Here is an 18,056-nt window from a genome sequence, read left to right as displayed (position 1 = left end):
TGTGGGACTGGACTGTTTCGGGCCCTTTCAAGTTGTGATTGGAAGACGATCAGTGCAGCGGTGGGGACTGCTGATAACGTGCCTTTCCACCCGAGCCGTGCATTTAGAAGTGCTGGACACGATGGACGCCGATTCTTTCATCATGGCGTTGCGGCGTTTCATCTCCCTACGAGGTCACCCTAGAATAATTTACAGTGACAACGGCACCAATATCACGGCAGGAGAAAAGGAGCTCAGGCAAGGGATCGAAAATCTCAATTCGACGCGGGTGGCAGCAGAATTCATCGACCGCGGCATCACTTGGAAATTCTCCCCACCGTATGCGCCGCATTTTGGTGGTATTTGGGAGCGCCTGATTGGCTCCAGCAAGAGAGCCATGCGCGCCGTTTTGGAAAACCGCTCGGTAACCGACGAAGTCCTTCGCACGGTTTTCGCAGAAGTAGCCTCACTTCTGAACTCACGGCCTTTGACCAACGTTCAAACTGATCCGTCAGAGCCAGAGCCGCTCAATCCGTATCACTTTATTCTCGTTACCCCCCATCCTCACCGAGCGCCTGATACTGAAGAAGCATTCGATGGCCTCACGCGGCGGAAGTGGAAGCAGGCCCAGTTCATTGTGGACCAGTATTGGAGACGCTGGATGAAAGAATACCTTCCGACTCTCATCGAGCGGAAAAAATGGGAAAGAACTGTCCGTCCGATCAGAGTTGGTGACGTCGTCATGATTATGGACGAGAATAGCAGAAGGGGCGATTGGTTGATAGGGAGCGTTACGAAAGTGTTGCCCGGAAGCGACGGAATTGTCCGCGCGGCAACCGTAAAAACTGAACGTTCTGAACTAACCCACCCGGTTGTCAAACTTTGCTTCATTTCAGGTTCTCGCGAGTAATTCCATCGTCGGCCGGCCCGGACTGTGGTGAACCGTCACCAGGAGGCGATAGGGGGGCAAGAGAAGAGAAGCAGACGACGGCGGAGGGGCATTGAGGGTCGAAAAAAGGATTGAAAGTCGAAAGTGTGTAATTTTCGTGAGTGTCTTTTCTCAAGAAATAAAACCTGGAAATTCTGCCTCTTCAACACGTGTTGGTCATTATTACCTTCCCCAGTAGAGTGGGCGTATTTTACATTCAGGATCATACCGCATACATCTTGAGTTCTTTTGCTCAGCCTTTCTAAATATAGCCTTAATCACCATAACTTCCTATGGATAAAAATAAGACAGATTAGAATATTGTAAACAAAAGACATAAATGAGATTCAATTCTTTGTATGAATAATCAGGCCATAAAAAAAAATGGGGAAAAGATAAATACCACAGTGGAAAGAAAATTGTGATACTAATGTCAATTAATTGTTAAAAATTAGTAAGAATACTCGAGAAAGTTCTGATCACACATCGTTGGTTATTCTTCTTGGTGGAAAACTGTAGTCGTGTAAGTCAATGGGAGGTATTAATACAAGTAGGGTAGGAATTTAGACAACTCTTACATAACAGTTACAGTAACCACATTCAGTTTCATCGCCTGTCTCATTGAAATGATTAAATACCTTGGGATTGAGGCTAGACAGTTTATCTTGAAGGGCACTCTCGCACGCACGTGACATGTCTTTTCTTAAATCCTTGATTTCTTGTCTTAATTCCTGAAAAAACAAAACAAGATGCGATTAAAAAAGGTCTTACAAGTAAATAACTTATATTTGCTACCTTAATCAGTTTTCCTTTACGTTGTAACTGCCACTTTAACAGACGATTTTTGTAAGTTGATTTCTGGCTTCGGTCAAGAAGTCTCTCCATTGGACTTGGGGTCGGTGATTTACCAGCCACTAACTTATTCAGGTGTTCGCATCTATAGCAAGTGGAGCCTTTCTGGAGAAGTCGAGAGCAGAATTTCGATCTCCGTTCACCAAACTGCTTGACTGTCTCTTTTTTCATGCTGGGTGTTAGTGCTCCCTTTCAAACCAATTTGAAACCACCACAAATATTGGTTGAGTCAAAGCGAGCCAACAAGTCAGTGAGTTCTTCTACTGTGCTGAATGATTTTGGCAGGAAATTAGGTGGTGTGACTAGAACCCCCTTGACAGTGTAAAACACTTCACCACCTACAACTGTAATCATTTTGATGGGAAATGTGAAGTCGTTACAAACGCCAAATCTAACAGCAGTTATCTTGCTGTAAGCTACGGGATCATCCTGTTGTAGATCTTCATCAGTAAGACACCATTTCCAATGTTCGGGAAGCTTTGCTCTTGTGGGATCACAAATAAGGTTGTTGACTGCTTCTACGACGGGCTCATCAACATATTCTAGAGGATCCAGCATCTCAACATCAGCTGCAAACTCAGGTGTGATGTTCGATTCCAGAGTTTCTTGACTGTCTGGCTCTTTAATGGGCTCAGGACTGTTGGGAAAATCAAGCTCATTTTGCCACTTTTCAGGATCAACATTCCGTTTACTATTCTTCTTCATTTTCTTTTTACTTTATCGTTGTCACCCCCTAAAAAAGTGAAACAGATGAATGATTATTTAAGATACAAAATTATAGACATACTGCAATTACATAGATTTAGCGTAGGAATGGCTTCAGCTGCCAACTTCCAAATCTTCAGAGGAAATACCTCATTGAGAATGGTTCTCTCTTTGGTTAAATCTTTATCTTTAAAGTGCTTTGCACACACATAGTCCTGTTTGGTCAGCTTTCTGTCACTTCTTGGAATAGCTTTCTGCCATAGAATAAATTGTTTTTCGTCTCTGGGAGCACGAAATTTTGTAATTTTTTCTTTACATCTGAGAAATCCTATAGAGCAACCCGTCACAAAGCACTTTACCATTTTGAAATACAAGAAAATTTAAATTAAAGGCATTAAAGGTGTGAAATCAGTTAAAAATTCAAAACGCACAACAAGATCTGTAAGACAGAACCACAGAACACCACGCAATGACAGACGCTTTACACACAGCTTGGGACCAAGCTACGCCCGCCTTCCAAGCGGCATTTTGTGGAAGCTTCTAAGTCCCTTGATTATTCTGGCTGACGAAAGGGATACGGCGTTTGGGTACCTCTCCTGGTAGACCGTGGTTATACCATGAGTTTTTACTTCTATATGTAAACTGCATGGAATATACTTTTATTCAATGTGAATACACTGTTATACCTTGAATTTTTACTTCTATACGTATACTGCATCAAATATACTTGTATTCAATGTGAATACACTGTTATACCATGAGTTTTTACTTCTATATGTAAACAGCATCAAATATACTTGTATTCAATGTGAATACACTGTTATACCATGAGTTTTTACTTCTATATGTAAACAGCATCAAATATACTTGTATTCAATGTGAATACACTGTTATACCATGAGTTTTTACTTCTATACGTAAACTGCATGGAATATACTTGTATTCAATGTGAATACACTGTTATACCACGAGTTTTTACTTCTATACGTAAACTGCATGGACTATACTTGAATGCAATGTGAATACACTGTTATACCATGAGTTTTTACTTCTATAAGTAAACAGCATAAAATATACTTGTATTAAATGTGAATACACTGTTATACCACGAGTTTTTACTTCTATATGTAAACAGCATCAAATATACTTGTATTCAATGTGAATACACTGTTATACCATGAGTTTTTACTTCTATATGTAAACAACATCACATATACTTGTATTCAATGTGAATACACTGTTATACCACGAGTTTTTACTTCTATAGCGTAAACTGCATGGAATATACTTGTATTCAATGTGAATACACTGTTACACCATGAGTTTTTACTTCTATATGTAAACTGCATCAAATATACTTGTATTCAATGTGAATACACTGTTATACCGTGAGTTTTTACTTCTATATGTAAACTGCATGGAATATACTTGTATTCAATGTGAATACACTGTTATACCATGAGTTTTTACTTCTATATGTAAACGGCATCAAATATACTTGTATTCAATGTGAATACACTGTTATACCATGAGTTTTTACTTCTATATGTAAACAGCATCAAATATACTTGTATTCAATGTGAATACACTGTTATACCATGAGTTTTTACTTCTATACGTAAACTGCATGGAATATACTTGTATTCAATGTGAATACACTGTTATACCATGAGTTTTTACTTCTATACGTAAACTGCATGGAAAATACTTTTATTCAATGTGAATACACTGTTATACCATGAGTTTTTACTTCTATACGTATACTGCATCAAATATACTTGTATTCAATGTGAATACACTGTTATACCATGAGTTTTTACTTCTATATGTAAACAGCATCAAATATACTTGTATTCAATGTGAATACACTGTTATACCCTGAGATTTACTTCTATACGAAAATGCTTGGAATATACTTGTATTCAATGTGAATACACTGTTATACCATGAGTTTTTACTTCTATGCGTAAACTGCATGGAATATACTTGTATTCAATGTGAATACACTGTTATACCATGAGTTTTTACTTCTATATGTAAACAGCAACAAATATACTTGTATTCAATGTAAATACACTGTTATACCATGAGTTTTTACTTCTATATGTAAACTGCATGGAATATACTTGTATTCAATGTGAATACACTGTTATACCATGAGTTTTTACTTCTATATGTAAACTGCATGAAATATACTTGTATTCAATGTGAATACACTGTTATACCATGAGTTTTTACTTCTATACGTAAACAGCATCAAATATACTTGTATTCAATGTGAATACACTGTTATACCATGAGTTTTTACTTCTATACGTAAACTGCATGGAATATACTTGTATTCAATGTGAATACACTGTTATACCATGAGTTTTTACTTCTATATGTAAACTGCATGGAATATACTTGTATTCAATGTGAATACACTGTTATACCATGAGTTTTTACTTCTATATGTAAACTGCATCAAATATACTTGTATTCAATGTGAATACACTGTTATACCATGAGTTTTTACTTCTCTATGTAAACAGCATCAAATATACTTGTATTCAATGTGAATACACTGTTATACCATGAGTTTTTACTTCTATATGTAAACAGCATCAAATATACTTGTATTCAATGTGAATACACTGTTATACCATGAGTTTTTACTTCTATATGTAAACAGCATGGAATATACTTGTATTCAATGTGAATACACTGTTATACCATGAGTTTTTACTTCTATACGTAAACTGCATGGAATATACTTGTATTCAATGTGAATACACTGTTATACCATGAGTTTTTACTTCTATATGTAAACAGCATCAAATATACTTGTATTCAATGTGAATACACTGTTATACCATGAGTTTTTACTTCTATATATATAAACTGCATGGAATATACTTGTATTCAATGTGAATACACTGTTATACCATGAGTTTTTACTTCTATATGTAAACAGCATGAAATATACTTGTATTCAATGTGAATACACTGTTATACCATGAGTTTTTACTTCTACATATGTAAACAGCATCAAATATACTTGTATTCAATGTGAATACACTGTTATACCATGAGTTTTTACTTCTATATAGTAAACTGCATGGAATATACTTGTATTCAATGTGAATACACTGTTATACCATGAGTTTTTACTTCTATATGTAAACAGCATCAAATATACTTGTATTCAATGTGAATACACTGTTATACCATGAGTTTTTACTTCTATATGTAAACTGCATGGAATATACTTGTATTCAATGTGAATACACTGTTATACCATGAGTTTTTACTTCTATATGTAAACAGCATGGAATATACTTGTATTCAATGTGAATACACTGTTATACCATGAGTTTTTACTTCTATATGTAAACTGCATGGAATATACTTGTATTCAATGTGAATACACTGTTATACCATGAGTTTTTACTTCTATATGTAAACAGCATCAAATATACTTGTATTCAATGTGAATACACTGTTATACCATGAGTTTTTACTTCTATATGTAAACTGCATGGAATATACTTGTATTCAATGTGAATACACTGTTATACCATGAGTTTTTACTTCTATATGTAAACAGCATCAAATATACTTGTATTCAATGTGAATACACTGTTATACCATGAGTTTTTACTTCTATATGTAAACTGCATGGAATATACTTGTATTCAATGTGAATACACTGTTATACCATGAGTTTTTACTTCTATATGTAAACAGCATCAAATATACTTGTATTCAATGTGAATACACTGTTATACCATGAGTTTTTACTTCTATATGTAAACTGCATGGAATATACTTGTATTCAATGTGAATACACTGTTATACCATGAGTTTTTACTTCTATATGTAAACTGCATGGAATATACTTGTATTCAATGTGAATACACTGTTATACCATGAGTTTTTACTTCTATATGTAAACAGCATCAAATATACTTGTATTCAATGTGAATACACTGTTATACCATGAGTTTTTACTTCTATATGTAAACAGCATGAAATATACTTGTATTCAATGTGAATACACTGTTATACCATGAGTTTTTACTTCTATATGTAAACAGCATCAAATATACTTGTATTCAATGTGAATACACTGTTATACCATGAGTTTTTACTTCTATATGTAAACTGCATGGAATATACTTGTATTCAATGTGAATACACTGTTATACCATGAGTTTTTACTTCTATATGTAAACAGCATCAAATATACTTGTATTCAATGTGAATACACTGTTATACCATGAGTTTTTACTTCTATATGTAAACAGCATCAAATATACTTGTATTCAATGTGAATACACTGTTATACCATGAGTTTTTACTTCTATATGTAAACAGCATCAAATATACTTGTATTCAATGTGAATACACTGTTATACCATGAGTTTTTACTTCTATATGTAAACTGCATGAAATATACTTGTATTCAATGTGAATACACTGTTATACCATGAGTTTTTACTTCTATATGTAAACAGCATGAAATATACTTGTATTCAATGTGAATACACTGTTATACCATGAGTTTTTACTTCTATACGTAAACTGCATGGAATATACTTGTATTCAATGTGAATACACTGTTATACCATGAGTTTTTACTTCTATATGTAAACTGCATGGAATATACTTGTATTCAATGTGAATACACTGTTATACCATGAGTTTTTACTTCTATATGTAAACAGCATGAAATATACTTGTATTCAATGTGAATACACTGTTATACCATGAGTTTTTACTTCTATACGTAAACTGCATGGAATATACTTGTATTCAATGTGAATACACTGTTATACCATGAGTTTTTACTTCTATACGTAAACTGCATGGAATATACTTGTATTCAATGTGAATACACTGTTATACCATGAGTTTTTACTTCTATATGTAAACAGCATCAAATATACTTGTATTCAATGTGAATACACTGTTATACCATGAGTTTTTACTTCTATATGTAAACAGCATGAAATATACTTGTATTCAATGTGAATACACTGTTATACCATGAGTTTTTACTTCTATATGTAAACAGCATCGAATATACTTGTATCTAATGTGAATACACTGTTATACCATGAGTTTTTACTTCTATACGTAAACTGCATGGAATATACTTGTATTCAATGTGAATACACTGTTATACCATGAGTTTTTACTTCTATATGTAAACAGCATCAAATATACTTGTATTCAATGTGAATACACTGTTATACCATGAGTTTTTACTTCTATATGTAAACAGCATGAAATATACTTGTATTCAATGTGAATACACTGTTATACCATGAGTTTTTACTTCTATATGTAAACAGCATGAAATATACTTGTATTCAATGTGAATACACTGTTATACCATGAGTTTTTACTTCTATATGTAAACAGCATCAAATATACTTGTATTCAATGTGAATACACTGTTATACCATGAGTTTTTACTTCTATATGTAAACTGCATGGAATATACTTGTATTCAATGTGAATACACTGTTATACCATGAGTTTTTACTTCTATATGTAAACAGCATCAAATATACTTGTATTCAATGTGAATACACTGTTATACCATGAGTTTTTACTTCTATATGTAAACAGCATGAAATATACTTGTATTCAATGTGAATACACTGTTATACCATGAGTTTTTACTTCTATATGTAAACAGCATCAAATATACTTGTATTCAATGTGAATACACTGTTATACCATGAGTTTTTACTTCTATACGTAAACTGCATGGAATATACTTGTATTCAATGTGAATACACTGTTATACCATGAGTTTTTACTTCTATACGTAAACTGCATGGAATATACTTGTATTCAATGTGAATACACTGTTATACCATGAGTTTTTACTTCTATACGTAAACTGCATGGAATATACTTGTATTCAATGTGAATACACTGTTATACTATGAGTTTTTACTTCTATATGTAAACTGCATGGAATATACTTGTATTCAATGTGAATACACTGTTATACCATGAGTTTTTACTTCTATATGTAAACTGCATGGAATATACTTGTATTCAATGTGAATACACTGTTATACCATGAGTTTTTACTTATATATGTAAACTGCATGGAATATACTTGTATTCAATGTGAATACACTGTTATACCATGAGTTTTTACTTCTATATGTAAACAGCATCAAATATACTTGTATTCAATGTGAATACACTGTTATACCATGAGTTTTTACTTCTATATGTAAACAGCATCAAATATACTTGTATTCAATGTGAATACACTGTTATACCATGAGTTTTTACTTCTATATGTAAACAGCATGAAATATACTTGTATTCAATGTGAATACACTGTTATACCATGAGTTTTTACTTCTATATGTAAACTGCATGGAATATACTTGTATTCAATGTGAATACACTGTTATACCATGAGTTTTTACTTCTATATGTAAACAGCATGAAATATACTTGTATTCAATGTGAATACACTGTTATACCATGAGTTTTTACTTCTATATGTAAACAGCATCAAATATACTTGTATTCAATGTGAATACACTGTTATACCATGAGTTTTTACTTCTATATGTAAACAGATCAAATATACTTGTATTCAATGTGAATACACTGTTATACCATGAGTTTTTACTTCTATACGTAAACTGCATGGAATATACTTGTATTCAATGTGAATACACTGTTATACCATGAGTTTTTACTTCTATATGTAAACAGCATCAAATATACTTGTATTCAATGTGAATACACTGTTATACCATGAGTTTTTACTTCTATATGTAAACTGCATGGAATATACTTGTATTCAATGTGAATACACTGTTATACCATGAGTTTTTACTTCTATAGTAAACTGCATGGAATATACTTGTATTCAATGTGAATACACTGTTATACCATGAGTTTTTACTTCTATATGTAAACAGCATGAAATATACTTGTATTCAATGTGAATACACTGTTATACCATGAGTTTTTACTTCTATATGTAAACAGCATCAAATATACTTGTATTCAATGTGAATACACTGTTATACCATGAGTTTTTACTTCTATATGTAAACAGCATGAAATATACTTGTATTCAATGTGAATACACTGTTATACCATGAGTTTTTACTTCTATACGTAAACTGCATGGAATATACTTGTATTCAATGTGAATACACTGTTATACCATGAGTTTTTACTTCTATATGTAAACAGCATCAAATATACTTGTATTCAATGTGAATACACTGTTATACCATGAGTTTTTACTTCTATATGTAAACAGCATGAAATATACTTGTATTCAATGTGAATACACTGTTATACCATGAGTTTTTACTTCTATATGTAAACAGCATCAAATATACTTGTATTCAATGTGAATACACTGTTATACCATGAGTTTTTACTTCTATATGTAAACAGCATGAAATATACTTGTATTCAATGTGAATACACTGTTATACCATGAGTTTTTACTTCTATATGTAAACAGCATCAAATATACTTGTATTCAATGTGAATACACTGCTATACCATGAGTTTTTACTTCTATACGTAAACTGCATGGAATATACTTGTATTCAATGTGAATACACTGTTATACCATGAGTTTTTACTTCTATATGTAAACTGCATGGAATATACTTGTATTCAATGTGAATACACTGTTATACCATGAGTTTTTACTTCTATATGTAAACAGCATCAAATATACTTGTATTCAATGTGAATACACTGTTATACCATGAGTTTTTACTTCTATACGTAAACTGCATGGAATATACTTGTATTCAATGTGAATACACTGTTATACCATGAGTTTTATACTTCTATACGTAAACTGCATGGAATATACTTGTATTCAATGTGAATACACTGTTATACCATGAGTTTTTACTTCTATATGTAAACAGCATGAAATATACTTGTATTCAATGTGAATACACTGTTATACCATGAGTTTTTACTTCTATATGTAAACAGCATCAAATATACTTGTATTCAATGTGAATACACTGTTATACCATGAGTTTTTACTTCTATATGTAAACAGCATGGAATATACTTGTATCTAATGTGAATACACTGTTATACCATGAGTTTTTACTTCTATACGTAAACTGCATGGAATATACTTGTATTCAATGTGAATACACTGTTATACCATGAGTTTTTACTTCTATATGTAAACAGCATGAAATATACTTGTATTCAATGTGAATACACTGTTATACCATGAGTTTTTACTTCTATATGTAAACAGCATGAAATATACTTGTATTCAATGTGAATACACTGTTATACCATGAGTTTTTACTTCTATATGTAAACAGCATGAAATATACTTGTATTCAATGTGAATACACTGTTATACCATGAGTTTTTACTTCTATATGTAAACAGCATGAAATATACTTGTATTCAATGTGAATACACTGTTATACCATGAGTTTTTACTTCTATATGTAAACTGCATGGAATATACTTGTATTCAATGTGAATACACTGTTATACCATGAGTTTTTACTTCTATATGTAAACAGCATCAAATATACTTGTATTCAATGTGAATACACTGTTATACCATGAGTTTTTACTTCTATATGTAAACAGCATGAAATATACTTGTATTCAATGTGAATACACTGTTATACCATGAGTTTTTACTTCTATATGTAAACAGCATCAAATATACTTGTATTCAATGTGAATACACTGTTATACCATGAGTTTTTACTTCTATACGTAAACTGCATGGAATATACTTGTATTCAATGTGAATACACTGTTATACCATGAGTTTTTACTTCTATATGTAAACAGCATCAAATATACTTGTATTCAATGTGAATACACTGTTATACCATGAGTTTTTACTTCTATATGTAAACAGCATCAAATATACTTGTATTCAATGTGAATACACTGTTATACCATGAGTTTTTACTTCTATATGTAAACAGCATGAAATATACTTGTATTCAATGTGAATACACTGTTATACCATGAGTTTTTACTTCTATATGTAAACTGCATGGAATATACTTGTATTCAATGTGAATACACTGTTATACCATGAGTTTTTACTTCTATATGTAAACTGCATGGAATATACTTGTATTCAATGTGAATACACTGTTATACCATGAGTTTTTACTTCTATATGTAAAACTGCATGGAATATACTTGTATTCAATGTGAATACACTGTTATACCATGAGTTTTTACTTCTATATGTAAACAGCATGGAATATACTTGTATTCAATGTGAATACACTGTTATACCATGAGTTTTTACTTCTATATGTAAACAGCATGAAATATACTTGTATTCAATGTGAATACACTGTTATACCATGAGTTTTTACTTCTATATGTAAACAGCATGAAATATACTTGTATTCAATGTGAATACACTGTTATACCATGAGTTTTTACTTCTATATGTAAACTGCATGGAATATACTTGTATTCAATGTGAATACACTGTTATACCATGAGTTTTTACTTCTATATGTAAACAGCATCAAATATACTTGTATTCAATGTGAATACACTGTTATACCATGAGTTTTTACTTCTATATGTAAACAGCATGAAATATACTTGTATTCAATGTGAATACACTGTTATACCATGAGTTTTTACTTCTATATGTAAACAGCATCAAATATACTTGTATTCAATGTGAATACACTGTTATACCATGAGTTTTTACTTCTATACGTAAACTGCATGGAATATACTTGTATTCAATGTGAATACACTGTTATACCATGAGTTTTTACTTCTATATGTAAACAGCATCAAATATACTTGTATTCAATGTGAATACACTGTTATACCATGAGTTTTTACTTCTATATGTAAACTGCATGAAATATACTTGTATTCAATGTGAATACACTGTTATACCATGAGTTTTTACTTCTATACGTAAACTGCATGGAATATACTTGTATTCAATGTGAATACACTGTTATACCATGAGTTTTTACTTCTATATGTAAACAGCATGAAATATACTTGTATTCAATGTGAATACACTGTTATACCATGAGTTTTTACTTCTATATGTAAACAGCATCAAATATACTTGTATTCAATGTGAATACACTGTTATACCATGAGTTTTTACTTCTATATGTAAACAGCATCGAAATATACTTGTATTCAATGTGAATACACTGTTATACCATGAGTTTTTACTTCTAAACTTAAACTGCATGGAATATACTTGTATTCAATGTGAATACACTGTTATACCATGAGTTTTTACTTCTATATGTAAACTGCATGGAATATACTTGTATTCAATGTGAATACACTGCTATACCATGAGTTTTTACTTCTATATGTAAACTGCATGGAATATACTTGTATTCAATGTGAATACACTGTTATACCATGAGTTTTTACTTCCATATGTAAACAGCATCAAATATACTTGTATTCAATGTGAATACACTGTTATACCATGAGTTTTTACTTCTATATGTAAACTGCATGAAATATACTTGTATTCAATGTGAATACACTGTTATACCATGAGTTTTTACTTCTATACGTAAACTGCATGGAATATACTTGTATTCAATGTGAATACACTGTTATACCATGAGTTTTTACTTCTATATGTAAACAGCATCAAATATACTTGTATTCAATGTGAATACACTGTTATACCATGAGTTTTTACTTCTATATGTAAACAGCATCAAATATACTTGTATTCAATGTGAATACACTGTTATACCATGAGTTTTTACTTCTATATGTAAACAGCATCAAATATACTTGTATTCAATGTGAATACACTGTTATACCATGAGTTTTTACTTCTATACGTAAACTGCATGGAATATACTTGTATTCAATGTGAATACACTGTTATACCATGAGTTTTTACTTCTATATGTAAACTGCATGGAATATACTTGTATTCAATGTGAATACACTGTTATACCATGAGTTTTTACTTCTATATGTAAACTGCATGGAATATACTTGTATTCAATGTGAATACACTGTTATACCATGAGTTTTTACTTCTATATGTAAACTGCATGGAATATACTTGTATTCAATGTGAATACACTGTTATACCATGAGTTTTTACTTCTATATGTAAACAGCATCAAATATACTTGTATTCAATGTGAATACACTGTTATATCATGAGTTTTTACTTCCATATGTAAACAGCATCAAAAATACTTGTATTCAATGTGAATACACTGTTATACCATGAGTTTTTACTTCTATACGTAAACTGCATGGAATATACTTGTATTCAATGTGAATACACTGTTATACCATGAGTTTTTACTTCTATATGTAAACTGCATGGAATATACTTGTATTCAATGTGAATACACTGTTATACCATGAGTTTTTACTTCTATATGTAAACAGCATCAAATATACTTGTATTCAATGTGAATACACTGTTATACCATGAGTTTTTACTTCTATATGTAAACTGCATGGAATATACTTGTATTCAATGTGAATACACTGTTATACCATGAGTTTTTACTTCTATATGTAAACTGCATGGAATATACTTGTATTCAATGTGAATACACTGTTATACCATGAGTTTTTACTTCCATATGTAAACAGCATCAAATATACTTGTATTCAATGTGAATACACTGTTATACCATGAGTTTTTACTTCTATATGTAAACTGCATCAAATATACTTGTATTCAATGTGAATACACTGTTATACCATGAGTTTTTACTTCTATATGCAAACTGCATGGAATATACTTGTATTCAATGTGAATACACTGTTATACCATGAGTTTTTACTTCTATATGTAAACAGCATCAAATATACTTGTATTCAATGTGAATACACTGTTATACCATGAGTTTTTACTTCTATATGTAAACAGCATCAAATATACTTGTATTCAATGTGAATACACTGTTATACCATGAGTTTTTACTTCTATATGTAAACAGCATCAAATATACTTGTATTCAATGTGAATACACTGTTATACCATGAGTTTTTATTTCTATACGTAAACTGCATGGAATATACTTGTATTCAATGTGAATACACTGTTATACCATGAGTTTTTACTTCTATATGTAAACTGCATGGAATATACTTGTATTCAATGTGAATACACTGTTATACCATGAGTTTTTACTTCTATATGTAAACTGCATGGAATATACTTGTATTCAATGTGAATACACTGTTATACCATGAGTTTTTACTTCTATATGTAAACTGCATGGAATATACTTGTATTCAATGTGAATACACTGTTATACCATGAGTTTTTACTTCTATATGTAAACAGCATCAAATATAATTGTATTCAATGTGAATACACTGTTTTATCATGGATTTTTACTTCTCATATGTAAACAGCATCAAATATACTTGTATTCAATGTGAATAACACTGTTATACCATGAGTTTTTACTTCTATACGTAAACTGCATGGAATATACTTGTATTCAATGTGAATACACTGTTATACCATGAGTTTTTACTTCTATATGTAAACTGCATGGAATATACTTGTATTCAATGTGAATACACTGTTATACCATGAGTTTTTACTTCTATATGTAAACAGCATCAAATATACTTGTATTCAATGTGAATACACTGTTATACCATGAGTTTTTACTTCTATATGTAAATTGCATGGAATATACTTGTATTCAACGTGAATACACTGTTATACCATGAGTTTTTACTTCTATACGTAAACTGCATGTAATATACTTGTATTCAATGTGAATACACTGTTATACCATGAGTTTTTACTTCTACATGTAAACTGCATGGAATATACTTGTATTTAATGTGAATACACTGTTATACCATGAGTTTTTACTTCCTATGTAAACTGCATGGAATATACTTGTATTCAATGTGAATACACTGTTATACCATGAGTTTTTACTTCTATATGTAAACAGCATCAAATATACTTGTATTCAACGTGAATACACTGTTATACCATAAGTTTTTACTTCTATAAGTAAACTGCATGGAATATACTTGTATTCAATGTGAATACACTGTTATACCATGAGTTTTTACTTCTATATGTAAACTGCATGGAATATACTTGTATTTAACGTGAATACACTGTTATACTATGAGTTTTTACTTCTATATGTATACTGCATGGAATGTACTTGTATTTAATGTGAATACACTGTTATACCATGAGTTTTTACTTCTATATGTAAACTGCATCAAATATACTTGTATTCAATGTTAATACACTGTTATACCATGAGTTTTTACTTCTATATGTAAACAGCATCAAATATACTTGTATTCAATGTGAATACACTGTTAAACCATGAGTTTTTACTTCTATATGTAAACTGCATGGAATATACTTGTATTCAATGTGAATACACTGTTATACCATGAGTTTTTACTTCTATATGTAAACAGCATCAAATATACTTGTATTCAATGTGAATACACTGTTATACCATGAGTTTTTACTTCTATATGTAAACAGCATCAAATATACTTGTATTCAATGTGAATACACTGTTATACCATGAGTTTTTACTTCTATATGTAAACAGCATCAAATATACTTGTATTCAATGTGAATACACTGTTATAGCATGAGTTTTTACTTCTATACGTAAACTGCATGGAATATACTTGTATTCAATGTGAATACACTGTTATACCATGAGTTTTTACTTCTATATGTAAACAGTATCAAATATACTTGTATTCAATGTGAATACACTGTTATACCATGAGTTTTTACTTCTATATGTAAACTGCATGGAATATACTTGTATTCAATGTGAATACACTGTTATACAATGAGTTTTTACTTCTATATGTAAACTGCATGGAATATACTTGTATTCAATGTGAATACACTGTTATACCATGAGTTTTTACTTCTATATGTAAACTGCATGGAATATACTTGTATTCAATGTGAATACACTGTTATACCATGAGTTTTTACTTCTATATGTAAACAGCATCAAATATAATTGTATTCAATGTGAATACACTGTTTAATCATGGATTTTACTTCGATATGTAAACAGCATCAAAAATACTTGTATTCAATGTAAATACACTGTTATACCATGAGTTTTTACTTCTAGACGTAAACTGCATGGAATATACTTGTATTCAATGTGAATACACTGTTATACCATGAGTTTTTACTTCTATGTGTAAACTGCATGGAATATACTTGTATTCAATGTGAATACACTATTATACCATTTGTTTTTACTTCTATATGTAAACAGCATCAAATATACTTGTATTCAATGTGAATACACTGTTATACCATGAGTTTTTACTTCTATATGTAAATTGCATGGAATATACTTGTATTCAACGTGAATACACTGTTATACCATGAGTTTTTACTTCTAGACGTAAACTGCATGTAATATACTTGTATTCAATGTGAATACACTGTTATACCATGAGTTTTTACTTCTACATGTAAACTGCATGGAATATACTTCTATTTAATGTGAATACACTATTATACCATGAGTTTTTACTTCTGTATGTAAACTGCATGGAATATACTTGTATTCAATGTGAATACACTGTTATACCATGAGTTTTTACTTCTATATGTAAACAGCATCAAATATACTTGTATTCAACGTGAATACACTGTTATACCATGAGTTTTTACTTCTATAATTAAACTGCATGGAATATACTTGTATTCAATGTGAATACACTGTTATACCATGAGTTTTTACTTCTATATGTAAACTGCATGGAATATACTTCTATTTAACGTGAATACACTGTTATACTATGAGTTTTTACTTCTATATGTATACTGCATGGAATGAACTTGTATTTAATGTGAATACACTGTTATACCATGAGTTTTTACTTCTATATGTATACTGCATCAAATATACTTGTATTCAATGTTAATACACTGTTATACCATGAGTTTTTACTTCTATATGTAAACAGCATCAAATATACTTGTATTCAATGTGAATACACTGTTAAACCATGAGTTTTTACTTCTATATGTAAACTGCATGGAATATACTTGTATTCAATGTGAATACACTGTTATACCATGAGTTTTTACTTCTATATGTAAACAGCATCAAATATACTTGTATTCAATGTGAATACACTGTTATACCATGAGTTTTTACTTCTATATGTAAACAGCATCAAATATACTTGTATTCAATGTGAATACACTGTTATACCATGAGTTTTTACTTCTATATGTAAACAGCATCAAATATACTTGTATTCAATGTGAATACACTGTTATAGCATGAGTTTTTACTTCTATACGTAAACTGCATGGAATATACTTGTATTCAATGTGAATACACTGTTATACCATGAGTTTTTACTTCTATATGTAAACAGTATCAAATATACTTGTATTCAATGTGAATACACTGTTATACCATGAGTTTTTACTTCTATATGTAAACAGCATCAAATATACTTGTATTCAATGTGAATACACTGTTATACCATGAGTTTTTACTTCTATATGTAAACAGCATCAAATATACTTGTATTCAATGTGAATACA

The 18,056-nt window shown here is 30.7% G+C and overlaps 1 protein-coding gene across 1 annotated transcript; it reads left to right on the top strand.

The window, feature by feature from the left end:
* The first annotated feature begins 326 nt into the window (after positions 1-326).
* On the top strand, positions 327-940 carry LOC123467800. Its single transcript, XM_045167585.1, has one exon. The coding sequence runs from the start codon at positions 377-379 to the stop codon at positions 887-889; it is 513 nt and encodes a 170-aa protein (XP_045023520.1). The 5' UTR covers positions 327-376; the 3' UTR covers positions 890-940.
* The last annotated feature ends 17,116 nt before the right edge of the window (positions 941-18,056 follow it).

Source organism: Daphnia magna, unplaced genomic scaffold, assembly GCF_020631705.1.
Source record: "Daphnia magna isolate NIES unplaced genomic scaffold, ASM2063170v1.1 Dm_contigs235, whole genome shotgun sequence".
In the NCBI taxonomy this organism is placed as follows: domain Eukaryota; kingdom Metazoa; phylum Arthropoda; class Branchiopoda; order Diplostraca; family Daphniidae; genus Daphnia; species Daphnia magna.
Note: the sequence above shows the minus strand (reverse complement) of the source record. Positions and strands in the feature narration are given on the sequence as shown.

Coding starts and splice junctions, on each gene's coding strand:
- LOC123467800 (XM_045167585.1), top strand. CDS start 377: ATGCGCGCCGTTTTGGAAAACCGCTCGGTAACCGACGAAGTCCTTCGC.